Source organism: Cnephaeus nilssonii, assembly GCF_951640355.1.
Source record: "Cnephaeus nilssonii genome assembly, chromosome: 5".
In the NCBI taxonomy this organism is placed as follows: Eukaryota; Metazoa; Chordata; class Mammalia; order Chiroptera; family Vespertilionidae; genus Cnephaeus; species Cnephaeus nilssonii.
Window position 1 is genome coordinate 51757524 of NC_137076.1, and position 20790 is coordinate 51778313.

Sequence of the window (20790 nt, forward strand, 5' to 3'; positions counted from 1 at the left end):
CGAGACAACTGATAACGTTCCAGGGCACGTCACCCCCTCCCCCGCCCCTCGGTATCCTCAGATTTGCTGAATGCACAAGCAGTCTCTTTCCCACTGGTTATCTCACTGGATCCTTCCAAAGCAGTGTTATAAAAGTGTTTGTTCAAGTCCTTCAATGAGGGTTATCACTATACATGTAAATTAGCTTATCTTGCTTCCCAAATGCTTGCCAGCTCAAAAAGCTGGGCAATTCAGAAATGAATGTGAGTGGGACTGCTGGGGTGTTGGAATCATTCAGAGCCATGGACTCTACCCGTGGGTCCCCCGTGAGACTCTCAGGCTCCACAGGTCAGACCAACTGCTCCAAGAAAAGGGAAGAATCGACAGATCCCTCCCGCTCCCCACCAGTTCCAGTCAATCGTATCTACTTTTCTGGACGCCCAGCACGTGGAGGCAGGACTCTGCTCAAGTCAACAGCAGGTACAGCCAGTGAGCTTCCTTAAGAGCCGCCAAGGAGTTACGCCAATCCTGGCCAACAGCTAAGGTGCTCAGCTCATTCCCTCCGGAGGATGACCCACCAGGATGTGAGGGGACTTGCTATAATAGCAGTCTCCCCACAGTTGACCAAGGTTGCTGGGGTTGTCCTAACACCCTCAGAGACACTGAAACCAGGGTACATACTGGGTACTCCACAAATGATGTGCATGGCTACACCACCCGCCTTGTTAACACCTCTGGGTAAGCTCTCCTAGATTCTTCTACTACAGTGCATGTACTTTCACCTAGTGTCACGTCACTACAAAATCTGCCTCCCATATTCTCAAAGGGAAGAGGAAACGTTTGCTTCCTAGGGGTAGTGAAATACACATAACATTATTTACCATCTTAACCACTTTCAAGTGTACAGTTCAGTGGCATGCAGTACATTCACACTGTGGTACAACCATCATCACCATTCATCCATCCATAGAACTCTTCAACTTGCAGAACTGAAACTCGACCCATTAAACCCTAACTCCCCATATTCCCTCCCCATCTCCTAGCAACCACCCTTCCACTTTCTGTCCCTAGGAGTTTGACCACTCTGGGTACCCCATGTAAATGGAATCATATCCTATTTGTCCCTTTGTGACTGGCTTATTTCACTTAGTATAATGTCTTCAGGCAGAAGAAGAAAATTTTAAATCATTTTTGGTTATTTCAATCCTATGTCAAATTCTGAAAAGCAAAATTTTAAAAAATCTTCCTGAATGCTGCGATACGTACTTAGCTTTGGGTTTTAATGGTTTTTTCATTTTTGGTTGGCTGTCAAGTGGGAAATGTTCCTCCCCCAACTTTGCAGGGGAGGGAAATGAAAACCCAGTTGAAGCGTTGCTTTTAGTCCCCTTTCAATATAGTTCTGGACTGAGCATGTACCAGAATTCTACAATATACTGGGATTGTAACAAAAGTTGAGAAAGAATGACTGAAACCTGAATTACAGTGTGGGAGAATAAAACATGACTTATCATGAATTTGAAACACCAATCTTTCATCTTATTTTCTCTCTTGCCACTCCTCTTTTCCCAACTCTAGATTTTAGTAGGATTCCCCAACCTAGCTAATGAACACATCCATCACCTCACATATTTATCTTTTCCTCTTTGTTTGGTGAGAACATTTAGCAAATTTCAGTTTTACAATACAGTGTTCTCAACTGTAGTCACCATGTTTTACATGAGATCCTCAGACTTTATTCATCTTATGTGGTTTCTTTGTGACTCCCAGTTTTGATCTATCATGTTGACTGACACCTCATAAGATGGTCCCTTTGCTCCCTTGGTTCAGTTACCTTTAGTTTCTTTGAAGACTACTAAATGGGTAAGACTGTTCCTTTCCTCAAGAGTGTTTCAGATTCTAGTGAGAGACAAGTACAGACCCAACAATCAGTGTGGGGCTCTGAGGAGACTGAGGTTCAGCTGAATGGGGAACTTCTCAGGGGTGAGATCAGCGAGATGGCGGGGGTGGGGGTAGAATGTGAGCTGAATCTTTTTATTATTATCACCAGTTATATACTAGTAAATCTGTTATTTCTAATTACTTTATTATAGCTTAATTATTATTGTAATATCTGTAGCCTCTTCAAGTTAATTTTTTAGGTAACTAAGATACAAGGATAGTAGTAATATGTCATAACCTCTTCCCCTATTAAATGTTCCACTTTACTTGTTAAGTGTTATTCTTCCTTAATTCAGTGATTCCTAGCCCCAGGTCTTCCCTATCTTCCAGCAACTTCTTCCTTTGGAGTATAATGGAACTTATTTGTAAGGCTTTATAAGCCCTTGAAAGTATGAGCCAACCACATAATGGCAGGCCATTGCTGTAGGAGGTGATTATACTTCCAGGGGACATACTGGTAACCTGATCCTCGGCACGTTTGAGCCTCCAGAGTTATGGGCTGTGTGGTAACGGCTGGGATGCCATGTTTCCAGGCTCGGATGGGTCCATCTGCCCAACATGCCGTGGAGGGTGTTCTCCAGTCCACACAGACAAGCAGTGAGGACTACTACTGTCGACCCTGGGCTTCACCTACTACAGAGTGAACTCATTACTGGTCCTTGTTAGACTACCACTCTGCTGAGTTGTAGCCGCTTTAGAAAAAAATCTAATGAGGGAAGAAAATCACACGTCCTGTGTTCTTTACTGGGGGAAAAAAAAAAGGTACATATGATACACCTAGCCATGTTGGAGACAGCATGGAAAATTGAAAATAATTCTGGATAACCCTGTTCTGTGACCATATTATGCAATATGCACTTATCCATCCATCTACTAAACTACTCACCCTACCTGAGTACTGAAGAACTGAAGAGTTAGGCTGTTTGCTTACACAGTTATGGTGATTTAACTTTTCTTTCTAGAATGCTGTCTCTCAGATTAGGACCTGTAAGTGTTAAAAGTAAAGCTATTTGCAAACCCATGTTCATAACAGCATTATTCACAATAACCAAAAGGTGGAAACAACCCAAGTGTCCCTGGACGGATAACTGGGTAAACAAATGTGGTGTATGCCTACAATGGAATATTATCCAGCCTTACAATGCTGACATGCTACCACATGGAGGAACTTCGAGGACATTATGCAAAGTGAAATGATCCAGTCACCAAAAGACAAGTACTGTACAATCACACTTATATAAAGCACCCACAGCAGTCAAATTCATAGAGAAAGTAGAAGGGTGGTTGCCAGGGACTGGGAGTTTCAGTTTGCAAGATGAGATTTCTGTGGATGGATGGGGAGGGTGGTTACACAACAGTGTGGATGTCCCAGTGCCACTGCACTGTACACCTGCAAATGGTTAAGATGGCCAATGCATATTTTACCACAATTAAAAAGGTGATTATTCACAGACAACAGTATGGTGATTACCAGAGGGAAAGGGGGAGGGGGAGGTAGGAGAAGGTAAAGGGAGGATAAATGGTGATGGAAGGAGACTTGACTTGGGGTAACGAACACACAATACAATGTACAGATGGAGTATTATAGAATTGTACACCTGAAACCTATATCATTTTATTAACCAATAAATTCAATAAAATATAAATAAATATAACTAACTAGCTAAATAATTATTCACTTTCAGGTTTGTTTGTTTTGTAAGTTAAAGGGGAAAAAAGTAAAGATGTACCTCAAATACAGGGGTGAAGGGGGTGAGGAGAAAGACTTTCCCCCACTGAATTCTAGACCTGGCCTAGAAATGGACAGTTCTGCTTCTGCCAGTTGGGAAAAGACACCACACTCCCTGCCTCTCTTCGATTCACAAACATAAAGCAGCAAGTACCTCATAGCGTTTGGCAAAATAAATGTCCCCAATTTACAAGGGCCAGCCGCCTCCCCAGAAACATGTTGGGCCAGACCTCCTTCTGTTTCCACAGGTGCTTTTCGGAGACATCACCTTTTTTCCACGTGCGCCCACCCACTCTTTCCTCTAAAATTCTTGAAATTCAGTAAGTGGAGCTCAGAAACAGTGGTGAGAAATGACCTGCTGTACATTCAGAAGCCTCCACTGGCAGCAAGGCCGGGGTACTTAGGAATGACTTCCTGCTTCTTCCAGGATTGAAAGGGTCTGCTACGGAGTGAAAGGACTTTGCATAAAGCAAAGGGCAGGGGAAACCTGTGCTTCACACTCAGGATTTTCCTGAAGACTGCCTCTCAAATGTATGTCACGGTTTACAGTAAACTCAAATCCCAGCATTCTCCACATTATAAATAGACTCTTGGCTATTTCAACAGGGCACCATGCCACCAGCCTCAAGGGCCCCCAAGGGAGTTCGTGGACAGAAGTTAACATGTTCCTGAGCCAGAGAGAAAAGAGGTCAATATTGTCGGCTCGAGAATTCAATAATGCAGGGAGCTGCTACTTCATTCCAGAGCCCTGCCTACTCTTTATCTCACACCTCCATCTCTGACCTATTTTCTCAGCTCCCTTACAGCAAATTAAAAAATGATGCATTTCTGTTACTTTTTTTTTTTTTTTTTTGGTGGGCAGCATTCTTTCCTTTTAATCCCTGGTTTCCTAATTATTTCCTCTTGCAAGTACAGGCTTTTACATTTTTTACTCGTGTTTCTACAGAGAGTACGAACAAACACGATTTTGGACTCAGTTTCTATAATATATAGTGGCCTGTACCCCGAAGGCCACACTTCCAGTGAACTTCTTATAACTTGCTAGCTTTATTTTCTTCTCAAAGTAATACACCGAGTGTTAACTGGAAATATGCCTCCTAGAAAGTCTATCTGAAAACAGCTTGACGCGTTGGCTCTCTGGAAATCTCTTCCACAATGGCCATAACTCAATTCAGAGATCGGAGGAGCGAAGGCCTTCGCTAAACACTGCGCGAGGAAAACCGGAGGAAACACCAAGGATAAAACCCGCAGGATGTGCATTACTTAATGATGCTATTTAACAAAAGGCATGTCGTCTCAGAAAGCCCCAGCTGATCTCAGATGCCTGAGCTCAGGAACTTAGGTTTTTGTGTTTGTTTCACTGGAGTCGAGTAATCCTGGGCTCCAGCTGAAGTGCTCCAGCAGGGGAAACCGCAGATGTGCAGAGACAGGGCAGCGCTGAGAAGCCAAGGACGATGGCCCCACAGAGCATGTTCTCTGCATGAGGTCATAATCCACCGAGATGCCTGGGAGGGTCCGGCATGCACGCTCCTTCCACTTTGTTACTACTCAGCTCAAGTTCAGCATGCAAGGCCTTCTGTCCTTCCCAGAGCACAACATTCCCTTGCCTTACGTTCTTCCCTTTTTAAAAAATAATATGTTTTTGTTCATTTCAGAGAGGAAGAGAGAAGGAGATAGAAACATCAGCGATGAGAGAGAATCACTGATTGGCTGCCTCCTGCTCACCCCACACTGCCCTGACCAGGAATCGAACTATGACCTCCTGGTCCATAGATTGATGCTCAATCACTGAGCCACGTCGGCTGGGCCTTATGTTATTCCTTAGTGATTCTAGTAAGTTTTCAAACGTAGGTACACCCCCAAACTCAAAACAACGCCCCCTTCTTACCTCATCTCTTGCTTCCTTGAAGGACGAATTTAAAGATCCTCCTCTCCTGGAAAGGGAAGGCTTGGTGGCATCTTCCTGCTGCCCGAAGAGCTCCTCGATGGTCTTCGTATCTATTTGGTAGTGATGCTGCTGCCTGGCTGCCAAGGTCCAGATGTTGGTTTTGCCTCGTACTTGCTCCTCCGGAATGGTTTTCCAAAAAAAGCTTCTCATCCGCTTTTTCTTACCGAGGTGGCTGTAGCCATTCAAGTGAGATGCTGGGGGAAGTTCTGGAGGGGGAGGAGGGACCGGAGGCCCCCCGGGGAGTGCATGTGGTGGGGGAGGGGGAAGAGAGGGAGCAAACCCTTCCTCTGAATATGGACATGGTGGAGGTGGAGGGGGTGGAGGAGGAGGCGGCGGCGGGGGCGGTGTTTCCTCAATCATGAATCCAGCTGCTGTGGCGATAGTCCCATTTTCTTTATCACTGGCCAAGGAGACACAATTCATAACATGCATAGTATTGTTGCCTTCCAAGGAGATAATTTCTTGACCTTGGGGAAGCAGACACAAACCTCAAACTTGTGTCATACTTTTCCACGCGCTGGTCTGCCACCAAGGAAAAAGGCACCTGTGTTGTGTGTCATTTTCCAAACCTACAAAGATAAAACAAGCTTAAAGTCAGCACAGGAAAACATTCCAATCCAAGCTATTCCCGTCAGAGGCTTGTGCCAGCCTCCTAGAGACACTGGATATGAAAATAATGAGGGGCAATACATCCCAGAGAGCAATAAAAGGGACTAATGCTTTTCTAAAATGTGAGCCAAATTTTACGACCTGGAAATGTTGCCAAAACAGCAGCAATAAATCCAACTTTGAAAACTTCTGTTCATCAGTAAAACACATTTGCTGAGGACCCACTATAGGTTCAGCAAGCATTGCTCACTTTATGAATAAACTACTTGTTTGTGACCTGGCTTAGTGTCTGGGACAATGAATACTCAACCCCTAGGGAAATTACGCACATGACAGAAGTGTTAGGCATTGGTGACCTGCCTTTCTCCGGTGTGGATATGTCCCCTGCCTTGCACATAATAGGTAGGGATTTGCAGATGATAAAATAATGGCCGAACTCATACCCCTGGAGTCAGAGCCACCACGTTCCTGCTCCATCCATGTCACTTGGTGACATGGCTTCCCAGAAAATACAGCAAACACTAGACACGCACATTCAAAGTCCCAGCTCTAAATCAAGCTTTCCTGCTGACGGTTTTAGACAAGTCACTTCACCTCACTAGACTTTAGTTTCTCATCTGTAAAATTAGGAGGTTGGGATACATTACATGACCTCTCCTATCGCTTCCGATGCTATCACTTTGGATTCCAGTTAAGCCGCTCTCTGGAAGCCACCAGAACTTCTCCCCCGTCTCTCTGCTTCTTCCGTGACACTATTAGCAAAGACACAAACACACAAGGAAATGCTGCCGTGTCACACCTGCCACACGTTGATGCCTTATCCACAGTCACTGACTTATTTTAGTGGCTTGTATTTTTACCGATCTTCACATGTTTGTTTTGGGGTTGGGTTATGGCCCTGATGTGAAAACAGGGGTCAAAACAACTACATTTCTTCAGATATAAGAGAGGTAAGTGGGAACGTGGAAGAAGGGAGCCCGTGCAGGACACAGAGTGAGCACCTGACGGGCAGGTCGAGGTGGGAACAGGGGTTGTCAGACCCCACGCCCTCACCTCCGAGGTCCCAGGCTTCAGAGTGAGTGTATGAAAGGGGGACTGTTTCCTCCAGGTCATAAAGGGCCAAATGGAGGGGCTTTTTGGACTGGACTTCTGAGTGTAATTGTCCTTGTATAGCATCACTGTCAAAGCTCACACTCTTACACATTGGTCAAACAGTGCTGGGTTACACAGGAGTAAATTGTCTGATTGCACTAATTCAAATATTGTTAAATTTTTTACTCAGAACCACATACAAGAGGCAGGATTGCCGCCTGGCCTGTGTGGCTCAGTTGGTTGGGCATCGTCCCATGCACTGAAAGGTGGTCAGTTTGATTCTTGGTCAGAGCACATGCCTGTGTTGTGAGCTCCCTCTCACATCAATGTTTCTCTTTCCCTCTCCCTCTCCCTTCCTCTCTTTCTTCCCCTCTCTCTAGCTTAGCACCATTCAATTTTAAAATCTTTAAAAAAATTTGTTTTAAAAGCAAGTTTGCCTTGGAAATAAGAGTGGAGATTCCAGAAATATGCTGCTTTTCCTCAGATCCTTAGATGTGCAAACTAGGGTGAGGCAGGTTATTTATCCTACGTTTCAACATCCTCTTCTATAATATAAGGATATACCGTTTCACTGGCTTGTATAAGAATACATGAACTAATACATGTACAGTCCTTACCAAGATGCCTGTATATAATTAACTATTATTAACAACTGGTGTCATACGTACATATGATTTCTCTTTACTTCCCCAGGCATTACATTTGCTTTAAAATATGTATTGAGTTTATACATAAAATGCTCAGGCTGCTAGAAACCTTTAATATTTCCATTCTCTGCTTTCTTAGTTACTAGGTTTCTGAGATTTGTCTTTTTTTTTAATACTCAGTAATTGTATATTAAATTATCTCTACCAAGAATGGATGTTTTCCTGAAATGTTTGAATATTTAGTTTCTGAAAATTACATATGGCCAGAAAATAGCATTTACAACTATTAACTGGACGATTCCTTTTAACCATTTTTACCATTTTTACATTAAGTTCATTCACAGTGTTGTGTAGTCATCACCACTGGATAATATTTTAGAAAGTAAAACTGAAAATATTTATCCAAGCCAACTTGCAGCTCACTTGAGATGCAACTGGCTTTTAAAAGGAGTTTTCATAATTATCATTAGGGGCATAACCAGGCTGTTTTCGTAGTTGGCACCCCTAAAGCAAATGACTCATTGTCAATTACAGTTTATAGTTATATTTGAACTCTTCTTTTTTCAAGACTGCACAGGTAATCTTGGCAGTTTATCCTTACATATTTTAAAATACTTCTGTACATGAAATATCTCATGTATAGAAGAGTTCTAATCCTCCAATTCACTAATTATGTATAGAAGAATGGCTAACCCTTCAATCCCACATATGCTGACTTGTTGATAGATTATCCCTGCTAAGAATGATGATAAGCTAAAAAAGTCTCTATCCTAGAAAGCAATAACTCATACAGTGCTGAGTAAATATATGCACAGATGTGCCATTAAACCTCACATAGCAAATGTAAAGATTCTAATAAAGAGTGAGAAAGACGATCTACCCAGCAGTTATGCAACAGTACTATCTTCCAATACCAAAGCTCCAACGAATGCATGTCTTTTCGAGTATTACAAGTTACACAGGGGAAGCACCAGTTAAAAGCTTGTCAAAGTAATAAATAAGTTAGCGATGCATTGGCATGATTCTAACCACCGCCCCATCTTGAGAAAGAACGCCATCTGAAAAAGCTAAAAGAACAAAAGAAAACTTACCACATTGTTCCTGGTATGTTGTCTGGCTAATTTTTCCCCAAGGTAACATAGAAGAATCTTAGGCCCCCCAACGGCTTCTAATGAATACGCTGTCCAGCAATGATTAGCCAAGAGGCTAAGGCTTTTACAACTGGCATCAATAGGGCTTCCTCCCTGGCCCGGATTTCACATGTCAGACAGAGGCAGGGAAAAGAGAGTGCAGACAGACATTCTAACCCTTTCCACAGTCTCAGGGGACATGAGACCAGGAGGACACACAAAGAACATTTAATTTACTAGGGTACTACCTACAGTAAAGATGCAAACATATACTCTCTACGTCCGCCGGGAGAACACAGGTGACCTAAAGACGCTGGCTGTTTATCACGGCTGTTAATGGCCAGTAGGGGCAACAGAAATAAATGGCCTCGGCTCTGTCTGGAAAATGTCAAGTATCCATCCATCTCCCCTGGGCAGACAGACGGGGCTTGTATTTAACATCTCACCTCCAGGCTGGGGACCCCGGCAGCAGCGAGGGTGGCTGCTCAGGCTGAAGACGCCCCTCTCTGAGTAAAACGGAGAGCTGTCGTGGCCCGGCTCTTTAAGTCCCCCGAGTGCCAGGCATGACCCAGCACAGGTGTGTCTGCGTGATAGGCGCTCCTGGGGAGGCTGTATCTTTTTGACCATGTGAATTTTTAATAAGGGGACACGGTCACCATGGTCTTGGCCTTCAGCTGATCAGCAAGCCAAAAGTCTTAGATCGAGAATGTTCACGGGGTCTCCAAAGAAGCCCTCTGCCCCCTTTCTGAACGCTCCTGCCCCAACAGCCGCGTTCCTTTGCCCTTGGTGCCAAAGCTCTATTCCCTAAAGGGAGTGGGTGAGAGGGAAGAAGAGAGGGTAGTAGGTATGCTTCGGCACATTTCGTGGGAAAACAGGCTCCTGAAAGTCCGTTCAGAGCTCGGAGCTTTCCTGAGAGAGGGGTTAGGGGGGGCTTGTTGCTCCGTTGGTCACTCGCCCCCCAGGTCAACAATCATCAAAAGGAAAGCCCACACCAGAAAGCCTTCCCGCTGGATTCCTGACAGGTGTCACAGGAAGGGCTGGCCCATACCCTTCTGATGACAAACGGGGGCACGGCATGCCAGGCTTGGCCAGAAGAGGCACAGGAACTCACAGCCCTATGTTATCTGGGGGAAAAGGAAGGCCGGGGAGAGCACAGGCAATTCTAAAACATGGAATTTCTGCTCCCCACGAACTCCTCGGGAAAAGGCTCCTCCCCCACGCCTATCTTCCAATGATACCTTTACTGAGCACAGAATGTCAGCCACGCAGTCGAACCGGAGCTGGCAAGGAAGGCAGTTTCCAGCCAGCGTGTTTAATCTGCAGCACGACAGAAACATTTCACAGATGCCTGGGAGCGCAGCGCCCCGGGAGCGGGGCAAGAACGCCTGTTTTTGAATCTGCATTTCCAGTTTCTCTCAATGCCCCCAACCAAGGGAAAAAAGCAAAAAAAAAAAAAAAAAGCAAACGTGCGCCAAAGGATGGAGAGAAGGAAAGAAGCGCGGGCTACTCATTCCGGACAGACAACTGGGGGAGCGGGCAGGGGGAGCCCCAGACGACCGGAGCAGTTTCTGCGCACACAGCTGTTTGAAACTGACTCGGTCCTGGAAGAAACGCCACGCGGGGGACACCGGGGGCACGTTTTCCTTCCAGAAGTCTGGATACAGAGTAGTTCCCTAAGTCTTTGCATTGGCGAGCGGACTACCACGTCCTTCCGCCCCCCAACCCCGCCCCCGCCACTCACCAAAAACGCCCGGGCTGGGCCGCACAAAAGGCTCCGCGGGCCCCCAGCCCCCGGCCCGGACGGCCACACCACCGCGTCCGCCGTAAGCCCCAGGGAGCCCCGTTCCGCGTCGGGAGTGGGAGGTCCCCGCGAGCAGCACGCGAGCCCTCGGCGGTGTCCTTATCGGGACCGCGGCGGCTGGAGGGCGGGGCGGCGGGGCAGCGGGGCGAGGCGCAGGCGGCCGCCTCCACGCGCCGCGCGGCTCTGCGGGTCCCGGCGACGGGCGAGGGCGCGCGCTGCGGGGGGCCGCCGCCCGCTGTGCGGGGCCAGCCGGGACTACCGTGCCGGCGCGCGGGGAGGGCCGGATCCTCTGCCTCCGGGAGCGCAGGCCTTATCTCGGGCAGAACCAACTGGAGCAGCCACGCACCCCTTCGCCCCTCCCGGCGTCCCTACCGCGGGCGGGTCGAGGTGGGAACGGGGGTCGCCAGACCCCGCCCTCTCTCACCCCGAGGTCCCGGGCTTCAGAGCCGGCCCGCCCCCTCCGCTGTACAAAGCTCCCAGCAGCGGGGGAGGGGGCTAACGAGGGAAGGTGTCTGCTGGAATCCAAAGCGGAGGGCTCCCGGCCGGCGGCCTCGGCTCTCCTCGCACCTCCGCGGCGACACCTCCCCACGGCCGCGGCCGGGGTCCCGGGCGCCGGGGAGAAAGCCTGAGCGCCGCACTGCGGCTCAGCCAGAGGCGGCGGGGAGAGCCGGCCAGAAAGCCGCGGAGGGAGACTCCTGGCGTTTGGTCGGAGGATTAAACCCGGAGCCCGCGGTCCCCGGCGGGGGCGCCGCAGCCGCTGGAGGTGAGCCGCCAGCCCACCAGCTTCCTCCCCGAACTTCCACAAGTGCTGGGCGCACCTTCCGGCCTGAACTTCGCGCGGCCAGAGCAAGTGTGCACGAGCCAGAGCCCCCTCTCCTCGGTCCTCGTCCGCCCCGCACCCACTGTCCGGAGGGGCGAGTGCAGTGTCCCCGCTGGTCAGGAACCCGGCGCGGCGCCCCCAGCTGCGCGCTCTTGGGCGGCCGGGCGGGTATCTAGGGGGGGCGCGGTGTATCCAGGAGTCTTAGCAGTTTAAGAGTTAAATCAGCCGACCCGGCCCAACACGGTGGTGGCCCGCGACCGAGCTCGTTCTCCGGACAGGGGTCCAGACCCGCGCGCCTTCGCCTCCGGGGACCGATCCCCGTCCTCAGCGGCCAGGGGAGTGCAGCCGCCCAAGTCACCCGGGTGGGTGTGGAGGGCGCTCAGATGTCCCAGCCTTCCTAGGGAGGCTCGAAGGCAGCCAAGACCCAGCACCCCAGCCCGGGGTCCTGGCTGATCGCCCCCGACCCTTCCGAGCCGGGAGTCGCCGGTCCCGGTGGCCCCCGAAGCCGGACGGCTCACACTCACCCGCGACCGGCTCGCCCTCCTAGCTCCTAGCGCCGCCGCCTCTTCTCGGGTCCGGGCAGCCCGGCAGCCCCGGGCCGCGAGGAGGCAGGACGACGCGGGGCGGGGCGCAGCCTCTGCCGCTGCCGCTGCCGCTGCCGCAGGTAACAATGCTGCGGCCGCGGCTGCTCCCAGCGCCCGCCGCGAGGCTAGCACGCCCCTTCCTGCTCGGCCCCTTCCCCCTCCCACTCTGCCCACGCCGCCGTCCGCGCGGCCGCGCTCACCTTCACCTGCGCGGGGCCCCGGGGGCCTGGAGGCCTCCACCTGGCGCGCTGCGCCCCGCCCCCGGAGGCTGTCCCGGGGCCGGGTGGTCGGGCACCGAAGGAAGTAGGGCGGTGGGGGACAGAGAGGGGCGGATCGTGCCGAAGAGGCAGGTGCCCGCGGGGAACCAGCGAAGGAGAGGCGCCGAGCTGGCTTCTGGACCGGCCGGAGCCTTCCACAAAGGCGCTCTGCGGCAGCTCCCGGGCACCCTCCCCTCCCACCCCACCCCCCCGTTGTGCACACGCGCGCGCACACCCCCAAATGTGCACCAGGCCATCCTCTGCCCACACGTGTTCCTCCCTGGAGCATTAGGCAGCGCTTGGGGGGATGGTCCCAGCCCGCGAAGGAGCTTCCAAAGGTCAGCGCCTCTCTGGGCTCCGGCCTGCCAACCTGTAAGTTTACTTTTTTTTTTTTTTTTTTTAAATTCTCACTGGTGACTATCATAGGAACCTTTTCGTTATATGAACAGACGGTGTCTGGGAAAGGCTCCGCACAGGAGGAAACGGGAGAACAGTTTAATCGCCTATTTTTCAAAGTGACTGGTGATGCCCGGCAATGGGAAAGGAGAAGTCCTAGAAAACCTATCCGGGCCAACCGGCTGATGGGAAGTCAGCTGCAGGGGTGGGGTGGCGCCCGCGGTGGCGATGAAGTCATCGCTACCTTTGCCTAGGTGAGCCCAGATAACGCTTTTTCAGCAGTCTGATGGCCTCATCTCTCCACCCTGGATCTGTGCCCCTGAACTCCAGGACAGAATATACAACCTACGTGTGGATAGAAAGGAGAATCTGTTAGGGTAGAAAAAACACCAAAACAAAACATCCCCAAAACAAAATCCATCCCAGCCAACAGCCCATTTCTTAGCAGTTAACCAGGCTTACACTAACGATGAAGAGAAATTGATCCAACGAAGACCACAGAAAATCTCCAGGAGTAGGAAATGTAATAAAACAGGAAGACAGCTCCATGCTCAGGGGGTTAATATTAATCCAAAAGGAAAACTGACTGTAGAGGCAAAAGTCAAAACTCTTTTATGTCAGCCTCCTCAGATGAGGCACCCACTGCACACTTCCCACTCCTCAAGCCCCCCTCCAACCTGAGCTTCCCCCTCCCCAACCCCATACTGAGTGTGTGCTAAAGTCAGTCACTTTTTTAAGAGGTCAAGTCCACTGACCCATCCTCAGCCAGCGTTCCTTTGATCTCCCTGCAGCACCCTGGCCTGCAGGCCTCATCTCTGCCTCTCTGGCCTCCTCTGCTGACCCGTCTCCTCCTTTGAGGACAGTAACTGGATTCTTCCAACCCTTTCTCTCCCATTATCCCACGGCATTGCTTCTGACTTCAACCTGGCTGGGTCCAGGTTTTGTGGGCCTGAAGCTCGTGTCACTCTTGAGGGAACTTTTTTTTTTTGTTTGTTTTGTTTTTTAAATTTCTTTATTGATTAAGGTGTCACATATTTGTCCTCATCCCCCCATTCCCATCCCACACCCCTCCCCATGGATGCCCCAACCCCCTGTTGAACTTAACCATTGGTTAGGCTCTTATGCATGCACACAAGACCTTTGGTTGATCTCTCCCTTCTCCCCCCACCCTCCCCTATCCTCCCTCTGAGGCCCGATAGTCCGATCGGTGCCTCCTTGTTTCTGGTTCTGTTCTTGTTCATCAGTCCATGTTGTTCATCATTTCCCCTAGATGAGCGAAATCATGTGTCAATAGAGATGTACTTATAAGAATTGAATGTGCGACGGGCAATAATAGTTATGCTGACAGGCAAAAAATCAGTCTGTAGTGAGTTTCTTTCTGGACCAACAGTTCTTTTGAGACCCAATATCGATGTCCACCAGTTCCTTATGAGTACATGTCGGCACTGACCCCTCAGCTCTGGATGGTGGACAAATGGTGATAATGCAGGTCCGACTCCCTCTGGTTTGGTCTCGGCCGGACCCAGGGGGGGCACGGCTTCACCCGGACCCGGGACCCAGGCTCACCCGGAAACAGGGGCCCGCGGCCTCACCCGGACCCGGGACCCAGGCTCACCCGGATCCAGGGGCCCGCGGCCTCACCCGGACCCAGGACCCAGGCTCACCCGGACCCGGGACCCAGGCTCACCCGGATCCAGGGGCCCGCGGCCTCACCCGGACCCGGGACCCAGGCTCACCCGGATCCAGGGGCCCGCGGCCTCACCCGGACCCGGGACCCAGGCTCACCCGGATCCAGGGGCCCGCGGCCTCACCCGGACCCGGGACCCAGGCTCACCCGGATCCAGGGGCCCGCGGCCTCACCCGGACCCGGGACCCAGGCTCACCCAGATCCTGGGGCCCGCGGCCTCACCCGGACCCGGGACCCAGGCTCACCCGGATCCAGGGGCCCGCGGCCTCACCCGGACCCGGGGCCAGGCTCACCCGGATCCAGGGGCCCGCGGTTGAGGGAACTTTTTAAAGAAAAACAAATTTTTAAAAAATGCTTACAAACTCAACACTAGATTAGATATGTGTCCAGGGAAAGTGAGGGGCATGAAAACTTGAGCCCCGAGGCAAATCCACTTCTGATTTCGCCTCTATGGCAGGGACTCTTGAATCTGTTGTCCCTATAGTATCTCAAATCCAATTTCAGATTCAAAAACCAACTCATCTTTCTCTCAGAACTGGAACTCTCCCTGCCCACATCCCTTACTTCAGACCTGATTTTTGAAGTTAAAAAACCCAGCTTTCCGCTGGTTCTTTTTCTCTTCTAAATTCCTGATATCCAAGTATTTGCCAAAGTTGTGCTCTTTCTCAAGTAATATCTCCTACATTTATACTTTACATCCACTGCCACCATACCAGCCCCCGTGAGAAGAAGGGGAAACTGATATGTACTTGCTGTTGGCCCTTGGTCAGGCATCACCTTTGGTTCCCACAACAATCCTAGAAACCCTACAGTCTGTTTTCTAGCTTAGAGACATGGAGCTGGACTCCTGCATTCGCTACTTCAGCTTTCTTTCTCCTGTTCTCCCTGACTCTGCTGTCAGATCAGTGTTTTCATTCCATTACCTACTTGTTCAAAGCCTTTTATAAGTTCACATATGTGCCTCCAGGGAAAAGAGGCATTCTTCAGTCAGACACTCAGGCAGCATCCTACCTTTATCTCCATTTCACCCAAGCAGCATGTCTACCAACCCAGAATGTGTCTTTTTTTTTTTAATCTATACTAATAAAAGCGTAATATGCCAATTAGACTGGACAGCAGAACGACCTTCTGCCTGTCCTTCCAGATGACCTTCCGGATGAAGCCGGGGCTGCGGGGGCCGAGGCCCTTGCATGAATTTTGTGCATCGGGCCTCTAGTAAAGTAATAAGTAAGTTGTGCACCAATTATCCTATATAATAAAAGATTAATATGCAAATCAACCGAACGGCAGAATGACCGGTCACTATGACATGCACTGATCACCAGGGGGCAGACTCTCAACGCAGGAGCTTCCCCCTGGTGGTCAGTGAGAGTGCCGCTCAGCTAGAAGCCCTGAGCTGGGCTCATAGCTGGCAAGCACAGCAGCGGCAGTGGTGGGAGACACAGCAGCGCTGAGGATGTCCTAAGCCTCCAGTCGGACATCCCCTGAGGGCTCCCAGACTGCTAGAGGGCGCAGGCCGGGCTGAGGGACCCTCCCCCCCCCCCAGTGCACAAATTTCATGCACCAGGCCTCGTGTGTGTGTGTGTGTGTGTGTGTGTGTGTGTGTGTATGAATTTCAGAGAGGAAGGGAAAGGGAGAGAGAGATAGAAATATCAATGATGAGAGAAAATCATTGATTGGCTGCCTCTTGCACACCCCATACTGGGGATTGAGCCCGCAACCTGAGCATGTGCCCTTGACTGGAATTGAACCCGGGACCCTTCAATCCGCAGGTGGATGCTCTATCCACTGAACCAAACCAGATAGGGCTATGTCATACTTATTTTGACTCTTATTTTCTATGTTGTGGACGATTAGGTGGCCAAGAAGCACTTGAGTAGAGCAGAACACAACCCTCAAATAGACTTAGTGTCTCGATGGATTGATCTAAGGCTGCAAATCTAGAGGACAACTTAATCTCCATCTATTAATATGGGGATTGTTAACCACACCCTTAATTCACCCAAGTTTGTGCTTGGGAGTTCAGATCAGCTGTTGCTCTGTTTCCCAGAAACGTGCTAGCCACTGTCTGGGAGGAAGGCTAGAAAGACTCTGAGGTCAAATGTGCCAAAAGTCAGCCCAGCCCCTGGAATCTGTGGCTTTTTAGATGGCTGCTGCTGCTACTGCAGGGCTCTTGACCAGTGGTCAGTGTGGCCAGCTTGCACTTTTCTAAGCCAGCCAAACAAGTGTTAGCAGCTTCATGTGGCCCAGGCAACAGGCCTCGCAGGTGCCAGCCCCAAGCCCTGTAGAAGCATTCTGCTTGCAGCCTGCTCTGCCCCTCCCAGGCCGTCTTTTACAGATTGCTCCATTTCTTTCTTCGAGCTTCATCTCCTCAGCCCCGAGAAGCTCTCTGTTTCCTACGTCACATATTTTGAGTCTGTCATTAGGAGCCACTAAACAAAGCCTCAAACAAAAATGAATCAGATTTGAGGATCCATCCCAAAGAATAACAGGCTTATAGTGCTAAAATGGGCTTATTCGCTTAAGGAGTAAGTCTAATTCATGAGCTGGCTGCATGGGCCCGCTCGGGAGCCACAGTGGACACACTGAAATGAGTCCTCTGGCATAGGATTTTTAAATCTCTCTCTCTACCTCTCTCAGTTGGACTGAGATTTGCTTAATCTTTAATCTTTATTCTTCTTAAAGCATATCTGATGAGACCAGTTGTTCAGATTTAGATTATAGGCTACGGCTTGGCTCTCAAAATTGGAAACACCAAAAGAAACAAACTACCAACTCTATAGTTAAACAGACTTGCAAAGACTCACCAGACCTTCTAGTAACAATCATTTCTAAGAGGAATTGCTAGACCTTGTTTCCTTCAAAAAGTGGAAACTGTAGAATAAATAAAGTCAGTAGAATCATTACTGTCACAATGAATGCAAAATTTTAAAAATAGTTATATTCCAATACTATAATTTTTATTTATTTATTTTTAAATATATTTTTTATTGATTTCAGAGAGGAAGGAGAGGGAGAGAGATAGAAACATCGATGATGAGAGAATCATTGGTTGGCTGCCTCCTGCATGCCCCACACTGGGGATTGAGCCTGTAACTGGGAATCAAATCCTGGTTCATAGGTTGACACTCAACTACTGAGCCACGCCGGCTGGGCACAATGAATGAAAATTTGCATCAAATATCTCGTGGGCAAAATGCAGACACTATATTACTATAATTTTCTAAACAACTTGGAACTGATAAAATGATGTCTTATTTTTGCAGGCTAAGAAATTTAAATAGTAAGTTGCCTTTAAATATAGTAACAAAACAAAACAAAAAAAGACTAGGCTCTGATCATTTAGCGGGAGAAACCTTTGGATGCTAAATAGTGATTTCTGAAAGTTTTAAATAGAAAATGCTTTTCACACGTGATACTAATATCCATGGTGGTGTCAATGTACTGTCCTTGCCAGATGTACATACAGGTACTTTGTCAATAATAGCTCCTGATTTGTTTTGAAGGTAGGAGGGATTACAGACAACCCTTACTCATCATATAGGAATGAGTTAAGTAGATGTCTTATGGCCCCTGTCCCTGCCTGTCTATGTTTCCATACAGCAAATTGCCCATTTTCTCTCTTTTAAAGCGTGTGTGTGTGTGTGTGTGTGTGTGTGTGTGTGTGTGCGCGCTGAAGGTAGGGATAGAAGAGGAGACCAAGGAATGAGAAATACAGTTGACCCTTGAACAACGCAGGGGTTAGGAGCGCTGATCCCCACACAGCCTACTGTTGACTGGAAGCCTTACCAATAAAATGTTATTATGAAAATCATAAAGAAGAGAAAATACATTTGCAGTATTTACTGGGGGGCGGGGAGGGGGGATCTGCATGTTAAGTGAACCCACACAGTTCAAACCCATGTCCCATATATCACTGACTTTTCACCAAGAAAGCCTTCCCAGCTAGGCCTTGTTGAAGTTTACAATTGGTATAGCACTTGGAAAACTGGTTGGTGTTCATTATCAATGTAGGGTCTGACTGTTATTCCAATTTTGAGGAGAAAAATAGCTTTAAAATATAACATAAAAGTGTATGAGTTTCAATAAAAGGAATTAAGTCAAAGAGTATGTCTGATGCCAACTTCTTTTGTTACTGGTTTTAACTGTTGTCCAATTGTTTACCCTTCTAAGTCAGAAAAGCAAACAATTATTTGAAATCATAATACATGTAGTATAGGCAGTCTGCAAACAGAAACCCAGTGAATCAACAATATTGGTATGTGGTGTAGTGTGTGTGTGTGTGTTTCCCTGGGGAAATACTATGTACACGTCCTGTGCAAGACTTTGTAGGACACATAAAGAGTGGTGAAAGGACATGTTGGTGACTTAGCAATTTGTAAAGCCCTTTGTACTTCCCATTGGAAATTGAGTTTGCACTTAGTGTAGTGGCCCAGTTATGAACAATCCCTTTGCACTAAGCTATTTTTAGTAAGATGGTAACTGCTTTGGATATGATAGCAAGTAATAAAATGAGTCCATAAAAATCAGCATCTTAATATTTCCCAAGCCCAATTTATAGCAAAAATTAAAATGGACATTTGTAGTTTAAAATGGATGGAAAACTTTCCCCTTGGCATATCTAACTTCCTTTTACCTCGCGTATTTGTGCCTATGATCACCTTTGTGTGTTAAATTGTATATCAGGGCCTAAAAGAGATTAAAATGTATCCATACAAAGTGTCTTCCTATTGGTGAGGATTTCTCAGGACTAGGCTAAAGAAAAGAGCAAATGTCTACTTTAAATTTTTCTTGAAATGTTGCTGGTTTGCTAAGTAAAACCCTGGCTGGCTCCCTCGCACACCTACTTGTGGAAGGCACAGGTTAAGGAACTTGGGAATTGCTGAGTCTCGCCTTGTGTCGTGGTGCTTCCTGTGAGGTGATTGGTGGGCAGTTCACTCTGGGTGTCTATCTTACACAGGGAAGGAGTGGATGCAGGCCAACACAGTTAACCACGAACTTTCTGTACACTGGGATTATTATTATTGTTTTTTTGTGTACAATGGAATGATATCTTTCTGCTAGAAATGGCTTCACACACACACACAAAAAAAGCAATCTCTATTCCCAGGGAAATTAAATACCTCTCACTGTGGATTCCTGTTTACTCTAAGCAAGTTTGGGGTCACAAAGTCACATCACATTTGTAATTTAAGAGGAGTATAAATAAGGGGAAGCAGAGAAAATTCGCACATTTTCAATGCCTCCTTTCCCCCAGCCCCCATTATCAAAGATCTGAACCTATTTTTTAGATTTGCATTCTTGCCTTTATGAGCACGTGCTCTTTACAGTTTATCTCAATAAGAAGACTAATTTGCAAGGGTGCCTGCTTGCCTGCTGGGCATAATCAGGTCAGACCTTGTCTAGGGGAGGGGAGCAGAGGAAGGAATTCTACCTCACCAGCCCCACTGCACAGGAGCCTCATAAAAAAGGGGGGCCCCTTGTGATCCTTGTGCTCATTGTACAGGGTCTACAGAAGTCACCTGATGGTTCCAAGACCTTTGTCCTGTGTGACAGGCTGGGTAGAGGCACCATAAAGACATCAGAGGGGCTAATTCAGAAGGCTGGAGCAGGAATAAGGTCATAGGGGGCAAAGGGGAAGTCATGGAGATTATGCTTCACCTCCCCCCATTTTTATTAACATCCAGATTTTTAACAGAAGTCACATGTTATTCTACTTTAGCCAAGATTCTTGTGATAACCAACAAAGACTTTTTTTTTTATGGAGCGTCTTCCCTGTCAAAATAAGCTGATTTCCACAGGCCGCAATAATCAAAACCGCAGTAAGAGACTTTACAGGAATCGTTCTCAAAGTCCAGAAAGCCATCTTGCAGATTCCAAGGCTCCCCTGGGTGACCTGACCATGAAACACTCCTGCACCCGCTCCTGAGTGCCTAGTTATAACCCACACATGTGAGCAGCTAGGTGACTGGTGAGTCATTTCTTTTTTTTTCTTTTTTTAATATATTTTATTGATTCCCCACAGAGAGGAAGAGAGAGGGATAGAGAGTTAGAAACATCGATGAGAGAGAAACATCGATCAGCTGCCTCTTGCACATCTCCCATTGGGGATGTGCCCGCAACCAAGGTACATGCCCCCGACCGGAATCGAACCTGTGACCCTTCAGTCTGCA

General features: G+C 48.4%; 1 protein-coding gene across 3 annotated transcripts in view; it reads right to left on the reverse strand.

Annotated features, from left to right (window-relative positions):
- Nucleotides 1-12349, reverse strand: part of FHDC1 (FH2 domain containing 1) — a 38327-nt gene extending 25978 nt beyond the window's left edge. Inside the window, exons 1-2 of one of the 3 annotated variants that reach the window (XM_079771362.1) lie at nt 12218-12349; nt 5535-6163 (exon numbers count right to left, since the gene is read on the reverse strand). In XM_079771362.1, the coding sequence (XP_079627488.1) occupies nt 5535-6026 (492 nt within the window). In that variant the 5' untranslated portion in view covers nt 6027-6163; nt 12218-12349. Of the gene's footprint in view, nt 1-5534; nt 6164-6855; nt 6909-10813; nt 10852-12217 lie in introns of those variants that run through there. The other 2 variants (XM_079771363.1, XM_079771364.1) reach the window with 2 other exon arrangements.
- Nucleotides 12350-20790: the final 8441 nt, after the last annotated feature.